The following is a 14,939-nucleotide window of genomic DNA, read 5'->3' on the forward strand; positions in this document are numbered from 1 at the left end:
CTGTGGGCTGTCCTAATCTGGATAAATGTTCCAACCTGGAAATAGGAAGGGTTTACACCTCCCACCACACTTGCCCCTGTTTAATGCGTGATGGTGCAGTGTGACAGTGTGTTTTTGTCCCATATTCTGGGTACGGACTGTTGCTTGCTGCTGTACATACACTTGTGTGGTATTTGGGGCTGGAGGTACATTTGTTGAGTTGATCGTGCCCGGTACTTTGACTGCTGCCCTGCTGGAGCACCCTGATGCAGGATATGTAATCAGGACCACTGGTCCATTGGGGTAGGCAAAGTAATCATAAGAATGTGCTGTCTACTTTTATATTCTTGCACAAAATGCCCCATTGTCCCACATGACCAATATGATACTGGCTCTCCAAATCTCAGCTCGGTCTGTCCAAATCCTCCTAGTCTTCCTTGAAACCCTCCTCTGCATTGTTGGTCACCTCCCCGATTCTGTTCTCTAGATAATTTTGGTACCCGTCTGTCGATTCCATTGCCATCCTGCCCTACAGGCTCGTAATCACGGTTCCTTCTATGCTCAATTTTGCTAATTTCTTCTGCACTAACTTAGCTTCAGCCTTCTTTGCATTATCCACTGCCTTTGCCTACAATTTGTATTTTGCATTTGTATTTATTAAATTTATAGAGTGCTTTACTCCAAAGTGCTTTACATGACAACAGGATACAAAGAATTTGAAGATTAAATGCAAAACATGAAACAAACCATCAAAACAATATGTAGAACAATTTTCCTAGGTCTGTGGAGAGAAACAGAACAGAGGACGAGAGAAGAGATGGGGTTAACAGGACGGGGGATGAAGAAGGTGGGATTTCAAGGAAGAACGGAAGGAGGGGTAAGAGGAAATGGAGCGGATAGAGAGGGAGAGAGTTCTAGTGTAGGGGGGCAAGGAGTTGAAAGGTACAGAAACGGGAAGGGGCACAAGGAGGCGGGGGGGACAGTGAGTAGGAAGAGGTCAGCAGATTGAAGTGGCGAGAGGCATAGTAGAATGAGAGGAGGGAGGAACGGTAGGGGGGCGAGAGCATGAAGAGATTTAAAGACGAGACAAAGGAAGTAAACTTAAGTAGATAATAGAAGGGAAGCCAGCCAAGATAAGGGCAAAGAAGAAATGGAGTCGTGAGGAGAGAGACTGCACAGGACTGCAGGGTTTACATACGCTGGATTAGTGTAACCTGTGGCTGCTTGCATGGGGTAATAGCCCTGTGGGGGTTGTAGTGGAATGACAGGATTCAGGGGTACACAAGGTGCAGGGGTAACAAAGCTCAAGAATGCCCTGCCTATTCTTCAACTTCTTCCCTTTGTATTGCAGCTAAATGTGTACATATGACCCAACACATCCTTATTGTTCATTCTTTCTTTTGGCCAAAGTTTATATATACCTCATCTCGCATCAGCAACCACTCACAATGGTACTTAACTATCATTTCCCAATACCGAGGAAGCGCAGTACACATTCTAGTGAGATAGTAGTACCCTAATGCTCTGATTATGCAGTCTAACTTTTCGTTTCCCCAAACACTGATCCAGCAGTGATCTTCTACCTCAACCTCCCAACACTACACAGACACCAGAGCCCCAATACCCTACCTCCTCACCCCACACACTTATTACTCTACACCTCTCTTCACACAACTCAACCACCACGCCACAATTCAATAAAACAATGGGTCAGAGTGACACTTCCTCAGCCTCCTCTTGAAGATGAGGGACTTGACCTAATTGCGCCTACTTATGCCTACCATATAATGGACCTACACAACAAAATCACGCTTTACACAATATTTTTGACCCTTCCTCACACTCCCTTTTGTCGAGTGGAGAGATCCCAGGTCCTTCATAAGCCGGACCTCTACTGTGGTTGCAGTGCTGCCTCCCCCCCACCCCCCGAAGGGAGGCGATCCTGTTTTCACTATCCTCTTTCTCACACTACCGGGATGTCTCCTTTCCTCTCGACAGAGGAGATCATCTGGCCACCTCTATATGAAAAAACAATATTGCCACATGGTATTTTACAATCAACACAGTCCACACACACTCGCCCCTTGTTGTTTTCTCGCATAAAGGTGCACTTACATCTAGGTGTCCGATACAGGGTCCCTGTCAATTCACCTGCACAACTCGGTGCAGCACCCCAATTCAAAGAGCAGGCAGGCCTTTCAGCAACAGTGCCTGTGGACCTCTTCAAGTTGTGCACAGGGTACTGGTAACTGCAGATGCGCACCGCAAACCAGGATGCCCAGCTGGGACACTCCCAATCTCCCGGAGAGTCTGGTATTACATCGGGGTCAGCAATTTTGTATAGAGACGCAACCCAAAACCAGTATGATGAAAATAATCCAAGAAGGCCAAATAACCATTGCATCACTTTGCAAGGGAAAACTACATGAAAAAGGGTCTCAGACGGTCCTGTAGAACCGAACAGACAGTCACGCCCCCAAACAGTTACAGGTTATATAGCAGAGAACTACATATTAGCATACATAGGTTAGAAAGTCATCCCATCACCCTTATTGGCTACCATCTATGTAAGAGCATACTACCCACCCTCTAGTCCCTGCACCAATTGGCCACACTTATCAAAGACCATTCCCTTATTCACATGGCCAACTACATAGTCACTATTGTTGCCCATAGGGTCACTTGGAATGTGGCTTGTGGAACAATATGCAGGCTATACCGTTTTGATCTGCTATGGTGTGAGTCATCTTAAGTGAACCATAACCTGAATATAGTTTCAAGGGGTCAAACTGAAAGATAGCAACAAAAGGTGGTTTATTAGTTTGCCTTGATATAAGATATAAATCAGTGCATGAAACTGCATTGCTATATAGGCCCTGAGGAATATTTTGGGCGATTAGAAAACAGAACTGGTGATTGGGGGAAAGCGAGGGGGGCGGGGTGTAAGGGTGGCAGTGGGCCATCACTTTGAAGAGACAGCAAGTACCTGAGACAGCTGAAAATGGAATACCGTAGTAAAGTACTCTTATGACTGATGGATTATATTCAGTCATAGATGGTTATTTGAAGCACATCTAAATCTTCATGCAATCCTGAAACAGTCACCTACCCTGGTTTAAAGGAAATGCATATTGTTGGATTCATGTTGGAATGCACGTACAGCGTCCCACCCAGGAAAAAAGGTTTAGGCTGAGGAAAGCCTATTAGTGTCGGTGTGAGCAGTTTGCGTTTTGCACGGCAGTGTGCGATTATATCACTTCAGAGAGTTTTGACACATAATAGATACATCATATAACAACCCAGAATGAGCAACAAATGTATCAATGTTGTGGCTGCAGAGGTTATAGATGGGGAAGTGTTATAAGCCCTTTGTTTAGAAGTAGTACATTTAATTTGGTTTCCAGTGCCGTTTGTGAAGGGAGCAGAAGTAGGTGGAGTCAGAGCTATTGTGGTAGAAGAGAGGTCAGCGGGTCGACATCCCAAGAGTGCTGACATATTGGATTTTGAGGCCTAGTACAGAATGAAGGTCTTGATGTGTAGCTGTAGCTCTGTTTATTTCAGTCCCAAGACAAATCCCTTTCCCTAATGGAAGCAGAGGTCAAGTACCTGCGTTGCACAGAAACGCTAATTGTATCCAGCTGCAAGAGCCTGAATGTGCTGGGGATGGAATGTTAGCTGTGAGGAGGGTAGGTAGGGATGCACCCTTTTGAAGGACAAATTCATGAGAACTGCCATCAGCCACTGCAAGGAATTCATGTGGGTATAACAATAATAGAGGTTCTACTTTTAAGAGCAGCAACCTTTCTAACAGCTAAAACAAAGGTGATGGCTTGAAGGTTTAGAATGAATCTTAACCTCGGGCATTGCTCTGGGCAACCTTCCAGACCATCGTTCTTCGCCTACCAAGCCATTACACAAGGGTGAATACCATATGCAAATCAGGCCTGCTCCCACCCCAAAAGGGGCAGTCTGTCCAAATTGCCATGTCACATCCCTTCTGCACGATACCACATCAGTGAGGACTAGCTTGGGTCTCGAGGTCCAGCTATCATCCCGTTTTTGCTTTCATCATAGAAATAGAAAGGGACGCTGTCCCTTTCATGTTTTCTTTGTTGGCGGTTTTACTTGTGCGAATATTGATGAAGCGCTATTCCCCTGAAAAAAGAAAAACTATTTGCAAAAGTCCCCCCAGCAGACACTGCCCTTGGGTGCAAACAGCCATCATCCCTTTGTTGGGGGAGGATGTCCAGGCCTGTTAACAGTGCTGGGCCCTTACTTGGCTCTGACCTACATGGTCTAGGGCTGCCAGGCCATTACTGGCAATGTACGCCCCCAAAATAGGGCGAGCAAAGCATTTGAAAGAAACATGAAAGGAACTATTGTGCTATGAGCAGCCCATCTACAATTAAAGTATACTAGTCCCTAGTAAAGGTAAAGCCCAAAAAGGATTATTTTCAGTTCCATGGAAATCAGCAGTCTGTCGTTAAATGGAGAAAAGTCAGTAACATTGGGATGAAACCCACAGCATTTTATAGAAAAAGGAAACAAAACAAATTGAAGCCTACATTATTTCAGCTTTCTTTGCAGGATTTACAATCTGCATTATAACAATCTACAGAGACTTGAAGTGTACATGTGATGTTGCCCCTGTTTAAATAAGAAGTTATAATGATGGCATTTATAAGAGGGAGGACAAAAACGATCTTACTAGGCCTAGTGACATTGAGCAGGTGCAGGGGAGAGGGGATGGGATAAGTGCCAGGGGGGATATGGACAAGATCACAAACAAGTAGTGCAGCAAACAGGTGTCAATAAGTGCAGGTAAAGGGACTGTTTTTTGGCATCGCCCACGATGGATCAAAACCGCATAGCACACAATTGAGAGTGGAGAGGAGAACGTGAAGCGAGGCAAGATTAAAAAAAACAGGAACTGCATGTAGCGGTCTACAAGGAGCAGAGTACAGAATACAAGACTGATAGTCATTTAATTGACTCAGCAGCCAAGTAATATAGAAGTCCATGAGGCTGATAGGCATTTAATACCTGGAAAAGAAATTTGCAGCTGGACCACTGATAGTGATGTGATGATCAGAAATTGTGTATTGCTTAAGACAAGTGGTGTGGCTCACCCCAGAAACAGGAATGATGTTTTTTCCTGTTCTTGTCCAGATTAAGGTTGCGTGATTGAAATGGACATTATGGTTATTGTCCAATATAGATAACCGAAACACGTGTCGACCAAGAATCTGAAGAAACAGACAAATTGAGTCACCTTAAAATGGCCATAGGGAACTGGAATTCTTTTAATAGAATTGTTGGGAGTGACCCATTTTACAGTGTCATTGATGTATAGAATGAAGAAAGTGTGTGAAGTTTGAATGAGAGTGTATGGAAGGTGGGGAAATGTACATGAGCCCAAGTTTGGCTAAATTAAATTGTATGTAGAAAATGATGTACATAATTTGTGTTTAAAAAAAAAAAGAATATTCATAAATAAAAAGGAAATTTGTTCTGAAAAAACTTTGATCTATATATGTGAAACAATAAAATGTGTGCGGTCCGTTATCCTCCATCCTTGGGTCCATATTTCGCGTTGGTTATGATGTTTTGCCTGAGGGACCAAGGATTATAATCAGGCAGCCCTTATTGTTGAAATTGAGGTTGCAGATACAGAACACAAGAGCAGGGGATGCCAGGAGGCAGTGCAGAAGTGCAACTGGGCGGGCAGGGACCTGGGCCCAAATTCAGAAGGTTGTCAGGTGACCAGTGCAGTATCAGAGATCAGCAGGGGAGACGAAGAAAGACGGCAGAAGCAAAGAGGAACATCTTGAAGTGCTTCCGGAAAAGCAGATGGTTCTGCTCAAGTTTCAGAGAGGCAGGGAGGCTGTTCAAGAAGGAGGCAGCAGCTGAAGCAACTGGTTGCTTGGAGAAGCGACAGACCCTCAAGGAGTTGGAGGAGCGAAGAGCTCAAGTTGGAAGGCATTTACAAGTAGAGATTTTGAGGTATTGCGGTCCAGGCCCCAGAAGGCCTTGTGGACAATGCAGAGGGTCTTGAAAATTGCAATGTGGAAATAAAAAGGATTTTAAAAGCTACATTTATGAATAAACAACCCCTTTGGCTGGACAGCAACACAGCAATTCCTCTGGCCAAAACAGTGCTGAAAGGCTGTTCTCCCAAAAGGAGCTGTAAACTCAGGGCTTTGCGGCTGGGCTATAAACGTTAAGACACTGCCTAGATTGATCCACAGCCCAAATGTTGCATTTGTTCTCCAAACATGACTTGTGAGGAAACCAATGCTACTCCTTCACAAACTCCATTTTTCAGTGGGTCTAACCAACTATTTCCTACAAATACAAATATATTCTCAAAACCTTGAACCCGCCACCAACTCCACAAAGTAATCAGAAACTTTCAAACAAGGACTTCTAGTGGAGAATACTATTCAAGTTTACAGAGACCTGAAGTCTGGCATCAGTGATCGCCAGATGATGGCCTTCAAAGAACTCTCCAACAAATGACAACCACAACTCAAGGGTCATACATCGATAAGCTCTGAGCTTCAAAGGGACCAACACCTTATTTTTTGTGCAAAGAGCAGATCATCACATTAATATGTTGTGAACTTGTCACATGAGAAGGAAAATAATTTCAGGTTTAAGTTGTACATATGTGATCACATTGAACGTTCAGGGTGAAAAACTTAAATATTTGATAAATATGCAAATTAGCATGTCAGTGATTGCCAGCTAGGGAGATTTTGACATTGGAACAAAATGTTTGAATGAATCGGATAATAAAGGAGAATCTGATAATAAAAATAAAATCTGTCACATGCAAATCCCTTTTCGTGCCAAGAGGACCATTATTTGATTTACCCAACTGAGATTAATCTGACAAAATATATTGTGTGAACATAATGTTTTAGAAAATCATTGTTTATTGTAGAAATCTCCAAGATGACAGCCCAAACTGGGAGAGAAAGTGGGTTTAGAAGTTACTCCCATTAGAGTACCCCCATTAATATTGCCATTGAGCACCTAGGCTAGTTTAGTGTGATGCCATTTTTGAAACCGTGTCCTATCACACAGCATGACCAACAACTGAAAAAGTACACACCTCTAAAGTGAGTGGGTTCTAATCTATAAATATCCAAATCCGTAGATGAAGGACTCAGACTTACTCCCTGGGATGGACTGGCTGGAAGGATATAGGAACATGTAATAACAGGAAGGAGAATGGTATATCCAATTTTCCCCTTCTACTCCTTTTAGATTACTGGCAGATAACGGTGAGAGGGTCACATGGAATTTAATCCCAGACCTTTCTCAGTGGAAAATGTACCAGACAGGACCAAAGGAGAGAAACAAGGCAGTCGAAGCAGACCCATTTTGCCAATTTATGCCCTGCTGTTACTAGAATGGGAGCATTCCATCATATCCTTACGAGGGTACCCACCAGTCTGAGACCGGAAAACATGTTTGAAGTGTAATGCCAAAGGGAAATCTAAATCTATGAAGATATACAATAAAGGGAAATATATGAAATACCGGTCATTTTGTGAAGGTACTGAGGGGTGGGGATATATCAACTGACTGTACATTCTGGGAAATGTGTAAATATTTCTGAAATGCAAGTGCTTCCAGAAACCTTAAATTTGATAATAGAAAAAAATGGTGTGTATATTGGGAGATCCGACTCAGTCTCTGTAATGGCCAAGTACACAATGGGAGCCATATAATCTCACTTTGCACAGGTCTAGAAAATGAATGTAATTGAAGTAATTCCATGATAATCGCATTGAGCGGTCCTGTTACTAGATCTGAATTACTCAAGGAAATATGGAGAGGGTAATTAACTGCCGCCCGTTTTCCCACTTTAAATTGCCATTGAAAAATGACAAATGTACACCGTTTACATAGTAATGCAAAATAAACACCCTTGAAGGGAACCTAGCAAACCTACACATTAAAAAAACATTTTTGTAAATGAGTTCTCGAATGCAGTTTGAAATACTCATGTCTATTGAGTAAGGGGGGGGGGTTATTTTCAATAAATGAAAATAAGCAATTTAAGTGGGCAAGGGTGTTACAATAGGAGTTTGAGAAAAAATGAAAGCTTCATCCCGAAACCTCATTCACTTTGCCATGTATCGTGATGGTGAATGTGCCGTCAGGGTAAACCAAGTGTGCATATGGTGATGTGTGCTTTCAAAAAAGGTTTTCATTCAAGATGAATGCAGCTTTGAAATTAATTTCAATTTACCAGTGTATTGATCGTTCATTATGGCACTAGTGTTGCAATCTCATTGAAAATGTATATTTTGCTTACATTTTAATTTGGTTTTATTTATATATTTTTTCATAAATGGACAAGTGCAATAGTACATTTCACAATAAGGGAGGGAGGCTGTAGGGAATCGACACTTTTAAACTGGTATGTCCCTGGTTAATACAAGTAACTGTTTGGGGTGGGTAGACATTACAATGACACCCAATTAAAACATTCTACTGTATGTCCCAATATTCCAATCTACTTTGTCTTTCCTTGTTTCAAAAGAGAATATTCTAACCACATTGGGTGAATGTTTTCATAGCAATAATAATCACTTAATAAACATCCTGGTAATTGCCCTCAGAAGGTGGCAGGTTTTCTGAAGTTGCAAACTTGATTTGAGTTGCTACTAGGTCTTCTATAAGAACAATTGCATGAATCCAGGGTAAACTCAGATTCACAATTCCCCAATAATACTTACTTTTCTAGCTATCTTTAATCTACTACAGTACATGGATACTACATTAGGTTTATGCTACAGGGTCAGGATCATCCGAACAGGGTCTGCGACATCCCCAAATGTCCTGCATTTTAATGGTCCCCTAGGTCTCACAATGCCACCGAACACTTACTGCCCAGCGTTTTTTCTTTTTTAGAACCTCAACTCCCTGGGTGTAACCAAGAACCAGAACCAAAAGGGGAACATGAACACTTCAACTAAACAAGAACTATGAAGACTATGAACTTCACCACAACCCAAGAACATCCAGCATTTCAGGAAGGCAAACAGTCACAATAAAATATGAAATTGCAGACCCACGGCATGCCCAAGAAAAGGTGGGGCAACACTCAGACTGCTGACAAAACCATGCTGAAAAGTGGGGAGGGGCTTATTTAAAAGCTTTTCAGCTGTTTAGCCTGGCCCCTGGGAAAAAGACAGACAGATTTGCCATTAGGGTACGGGACACCAACAATGACGGGGGGCAGGTCAGAAGCAGGTGAGCCAACATATAAAGAATGAAAGGCAAAAATTGGATTGCAGGGGTGAGGTCAGGTGGTGTGGATGTAGACCAACAAGGCGGACGACTGGTGACAGACTGGACGGCATACGAGCTGGTACAGGGGAGGGAGTCTCATATCAATTTGAGAGGGAGTGTAACAGTTAATGGACATGATGTGAAGGTGAGGGCAGTGACTAAGTGTTGTAGATAGTAGGCAAGTACATGTAGGTAGCGTGAGAAGGAGCGGGTGGTGTTGGGTGAGTAAGGATATTAGCGAGGGGAGTGGGTTGCAAGGAGAAGAGTGCATGAGTAGTGAGGGGATGAGAATAGTGAGAGAATGCAATGAGAGTGTAAGCTAAGCACTCTATCCCTCGAAGTGTGAACAGGGCACTATATCCCAGAGAAGAGTGAGAGAGATTCATCTTTTATTACATGCTTCAAACCGGAGACCAGTCTCTAAGAGCGGGATTCAAACCTATGTTGCTCTGCATGGTCTTACTTCCAAGACAAATGAGTTCCCCCTGAGCTATTCTCCCAGCCCTTAGATGTAGTGAAAGGAGAGGAGCATAGCGAGAGGCGAGGAGAGGGGTAGGAGAAAGATGAGAGAAAGAATCTGCAATGTTGAGAGATAGATGGTAGGCGAGAAGGAGATAAATGGAGGAAACATTGGAATAGCACAGGAGAGGAAAGGAATACCAATAAGATCAAGGAAAAGGAGAAACCAAAATGCAGTGGAAGAGTGTAATAAAGGACCAGGCTGTCTGCAATTGGCACAAAGAAGCCATTTATTTTGATTACACAGGTGATGGGTACTCTTAGTAGAAGCACGGAGGGAGATTGGCAGAGGAGGCATTTGCCTGTACGCCCTCATCTAAGCCAATATTAGATTGTAGGTGTTACCGATCAGCAGTGGGGAACACAGATTTAGGGACACCTGGGCACGGGAGATGAGGGATGCCCATCAGCATATTCCACCCCCACTCCCCTTTTCCGGACTGGTGCACCATATTTAGAAAATCACTAGACTGAACAATATGTTCATATTCAGACTAAATGAGCTTCATTGCAAGTTTGGCGGTCCGGAAAAAAGGGTGCCGGTATTTCCGGACCACCAAACTAAGTCTGCCGGTAGTGGCACGAAAGTTCCGGCAGGCTTTTCACTGAAGCAACAGCCCCATTACCAACGGTGCCGGTGCTTCAGGTTTCCCATGGAGTCCTACAGGGCTCAATGAGGAAAAAACTGTTCCGCCGCCTAGGATATCCCAGTGGCACCAGGATGTCAGACGGCAGAAACTGTTACAGGGTCGGCGGTAGCCCACCGCTGACCCCTTTTATTTTTGGCCCAATGTGCCTGGTTTAAGACAAATAAAAATCCTTTGACTGTTCTCTTCTTTCTGTGAATTAAGGCCAACTGTGATATTTAGTGTACGTAGATGGCAACTTCTTTTGGAATAGTGCAATTTTGAATCATTACCTGAACTGTAATGTACCTGCTAATTGTAAGGGTGCAGAAGTAAGGATCGGACACAAAGGTGGCATAGTTTTGATTATAAATGTGCATTAACCAGTAAAAGGGTTGGAAAAACAACCTCTGTCCTGAAAGATAAGAGGCTTCTTCTGACCCAAACACTTAACCTAAACCTAATGTGCAAGGATGCTATATTCACAACTAAAGTGGTGATGACAAAGTTACCAATGTCTCAGGTTCTCAAAACATGAAACAAATGTTCATTTTACACAGTGCAATATTTCATTGACCAGGGATTAGCTCCTTTCCCCTGGATTCCCTCTTGTTCCACTTCATAAGTTAGGAGCTCAGCTCCTCCTTAGGTTTCCTTGACTTTGCAAGGTATGTTGCGCAATAGTGTTCACTCAGCCAGGGGCCTTGTCCATTTCCATGGACTTTCCAAGTTATCACAAAGATGAACAAAAAATCCCAGTTCTCCTGTGAAAATGTTCTCTGTACAGATGGGGTCTGTTTGGTTCACTATCCTGCCAAACATATCCCCATGAAATAATAACCGATAACTCTAATCCGGTGTTTCTCCTGGGGTCCCCAAACTCGTTCTTTGTTGGATGAGCTTCACCTTATTCTTACTTTCAAATGGGTTTGGGGGTCCTAGCATATGTTACTCTTGCTGGTTTATTTTGCTCTCAGGGTCTCAGACCCTCTTATTCGTGGGTTCAAGGCTCGCAATGTGTTGCCCGCTTGATTTACTCTCCTGCCAAGCAAATAATTGTCTGTTACTCTCAGGATGCCATACCCTCCCCCCGCACCCTCAAGTGCTCTGTAGCTGTTCCGATTCCTTCCAGATCTCTAGCACGTCTCGGGCTGCCTGCTTACCAGTTTGTGGTTTTCATCTACCGAGCAGCAGAGCTCTGCTGCAAGGCTCCGGTAGTGTTTGAGTTTCACTGGAGGATGGCTGTTAGTTTCCTTCTGCTATTTTGTATTGCCTCTGACAAAGTGCCATGCAAAACTAGACAGTTCACTCTGGTTCTCTGGAGTGATCCTCTTCACGGTACTTGCATTACAACTGTCTGGAAAGCTACATCGGGTTCTCTGGTGCCTTAGTCAGGTCTAACGTAGTCGGTTGGCTAGCTTTACAGAAAAAAAAATTGATTTTGGCATTAGTTGGGAAGGATGATTTGGCTTTGAAAAAAAAGAGGGAGGTTATACGAAAGCGTAGGTATACCACTTTCCCAGTGGAAGGTCATCCCTAATTCCATAAGAGGAACCCTATCCCATGTGATCCTCCCCCTGTGCACCACCCCCAGGGGGACTATTGTACTGTGGATGCCCTACCCTGGAACGAGAGGAAAGGTCTCTCCTTGCTAGGGAAGATGAGACGACAGCCACATTCTTCACACAGGTTTCTCTAGTTATCCAAGATGTGCGTCTTTCACATTGTAATGAATAATTTGATTTGCTTATACATTCAAAATGTGATTGTTTTCCATTATAATTGCACTATTGATATATATATATATACATACATACTACCTAGGACCCAGAATCGTGGCCATAATCTGTGTTTAACCCCCACTTGTATCAATGTGTGTAAACACCACCGTGACCCATAATTAAATAGGACATTGCAGAAACCCCATAGGAAATAATGACATGCAGTATTATGGCATTGGGGAATTTTGGCAACTTTGATCCCGATATACATCAGAAAGTTACTGATAAATTAAACCCATCCTTCAGAACAAATACTTTAACTTGGAATCCAAAGTAAATGAAGATTTCTACTTAAATTGGTAGGTCTGCCAGAGTACCCCTACATGAAATATAACTGGCAAGAACTATGATTGTATTACTATATTATTTTCTATCTAAACATTCCTATGGAGTTAAAAACACACCATGGCATAGAGTTAAATTGTATACTTCGAGAAAGCAGGTGTACAATACGTTTGGCCAGACAATTTGGAATTCTTAACAACATTAAAATGAAATACAATCTTACACGAGGATTTGTGGAGGTCACGTGACATGCCAGAAAAGACAACCTGTACGATAAGTCTCTGACGCCCAATGCCTTCAAACCTTGTATCCCATCAGCATTGGCACCTTCAGGGCCACTCCCTCTTGATGCAGTCTCTGCTCTTGCACCTTACAAAAAAGAACAAAATTCTTCATGATTAAGTTACAGCCATAAAGGAATTAAACAGTAAAAGCCGAAGGCAAAACAATTTTAACTGGAAAGGGATTCGAACAATGGCACAATCCGAATGCATGTAGGACTGCAATCTGTAGAATGCAAGAGAGCATGGGTGCTATTCCTGAGAGTAGAATGGGACACCCTTACCATGATTAGCAGCAGTATATCCTCAGAGGATTTCGAAACGGACATTTGGCAATTCCCACACCAGTTGAGTGAGCAAATACAAACGACACGTTACTTGCAAGAAAGATTAGGAGGAACTGTGGGATATTGTGGGACTTGTGTTCTTGCCCAGAGGGCACCAAGTACTAGCTCAGTGTCAACCATGCCCAAGTTGCTCACCAGTCTACATGAGAAGGATTGACAGGCAATATGGTCATAACCAAGGTTCTTGCATGCAGAGGTTTCAGATTATGGGTTCTACAGGTAGACTGAATGACAATTGCTAAATCATCCAAACACAAAAGTAGGGCATTGACGACCTTCAACAACTTACTATGAAGCAGCATTTTATTTTGGTGGGTTAGAGGGGAGTACAAGAAGTGCGAAACTGTGCTAATCTTCAAGTCGTGGAAAAGGACATTGGTGAATGTTTTGGCTAACATGCATGTTGCAGAGGCTCTCATTTATAGGCCCAAGAACGAGGATTTGAATGCCCTTCATCAATATCTTGGGACTTTTGCATAGTAAACTCAATTTGATCAACAAGACTGACAGCTCAGGAGACTATTGCATGCATGGGTGTTCTGAATGTGTCCTTTGAGGGCTTAGGGGGGGGGGATTGAGGATTGGCCGTGGTTGGTTGCTATGTACATACTTAATAGTAACTGGAACCCTGAAGAACTTTGTAAAAATGTACACGTATCTTCAGTTTAAATATGTAAATAGGCTCACTGTCTTGTATGGGGGGACACAGTTAACTTTATTGCATGGATTCTTGGTTTTGGGAAATGCAGGCTTTTTCTTCCACACCAAGCATATTTCAATAGTACTTGGTCTTGAAAGTCATTTTGTGCCCCTATGATGAGCATTTTTTGGGAACTCCCTTTAGTACAGTTCTGAACAGGCTTAGTCCTGTTTGTGATGTATTAAAATGTCTCAAGTGCCAACAGAAAAAGGCTTTTTCTGTAGATAAATTAGCTTGTGCTTGATTGAGAGCAGCTGGCATGTACAAGCACAGAGGGAAACTACACCAGTAATTACGTGAAAATTCTAGCACATGCAACATGCCGTTGATAACCTCTTCTAAAATAAACAGATTGTCTAAAATTATTTCAATATAAAAGTAAAGCGGAACCGCAGTTTGCAACAGGGGTGGATGGGACGTCATTTCACCAAAATGCCTGGGGTAGCGGAAGTGACATCACATGACCCTTTATGATGACAACGGAAGTTATGTCATTGAACCCATCCCCGAAGTGATATCACAGGAAGTGTTGGAACATGACCTTTCACCCATTGACAAAACAGGAAGTAGCATCACAATTGTTCCCAAGTACACTACGTAAAATATGGCTACAATATCATTAATGTGATATACATTTCATACAAGAATGTATCACCATATGTATCGTTAATATCATTGTGTATAGGCCCATATTACCAAATTACTGTGAATGCAAGCAGACATCCAAGGCCAAATAAGGAGTTTTTATAAAGCACTAACACTTAACCGCTTTACATAGAACACGTATGCATACAATATCACCCAACCTGTGTTGGTACTCATTTATGAACCTCAGAAGGATGAAAGGCTGGGTTGGCCTTGCCGTGATTCAAACCGGCAGATCACACATCGCATCAGCGAGCACTCAACCCACTGAACTATCTTACAGGCTATAGTAAAAATGAGCAATTACATGTAGTCAGAAAGCAAATTACACTCTAGTGGATACCATCAAACTGGCAACAGATTCAACAGGCCAGTTCATCTGCAGGTCTGGTGCAAAGTTGGCCACATGCAAAGACTGCATGGATCTACTTTTCAGCTTTCAGAGGTGGGCAAAATGCATACCGTTG

General features: G+C 42.8%; 1 protein-coding gene across 3 annotated transcripts in view; it reads right to left on the minus strand.

Annotated features, from left to right (window-relative positions):
* The window catches only part of LOC138481725 (maternal DNA replication licensing factor mcm6-like), an 860,230-nt gene that overhangs the window by 503,123 nt on the left and 342,168 nt on the right, over positions 1–14,939 (minus strand). For all 3 annotated transcript variants that reach the window (XM_069613836.1, XM_069613835.1, XM_069613837.1), the window contains exon 7: positions 12,723–12,868. In XM_069613836.1, coding sequence (XP_069469937.1) covers positions 12,723–12,868 — 146 coding nt within the window. The remainder of the gene's footprint in view (positions 1–12,722; positions 12,869–14,939) is intronic.

This window comes from Ambystoma mexicanum, chromosome 5p (assembly GCF_040938575.1).
Source record: "Ambystoma mexicanum isolate Mex_15411 chromosome 5p, UKY_AmexF1_1, whole genome shotgun sequence".
Taxonomy (NCBI): domain Eukaryota; kingdom Metazoa; phylum Chordata; class Amphibia; order Caudata; family Ambystomatidae; genus Ambystoma; species Ambystoma mexicanum.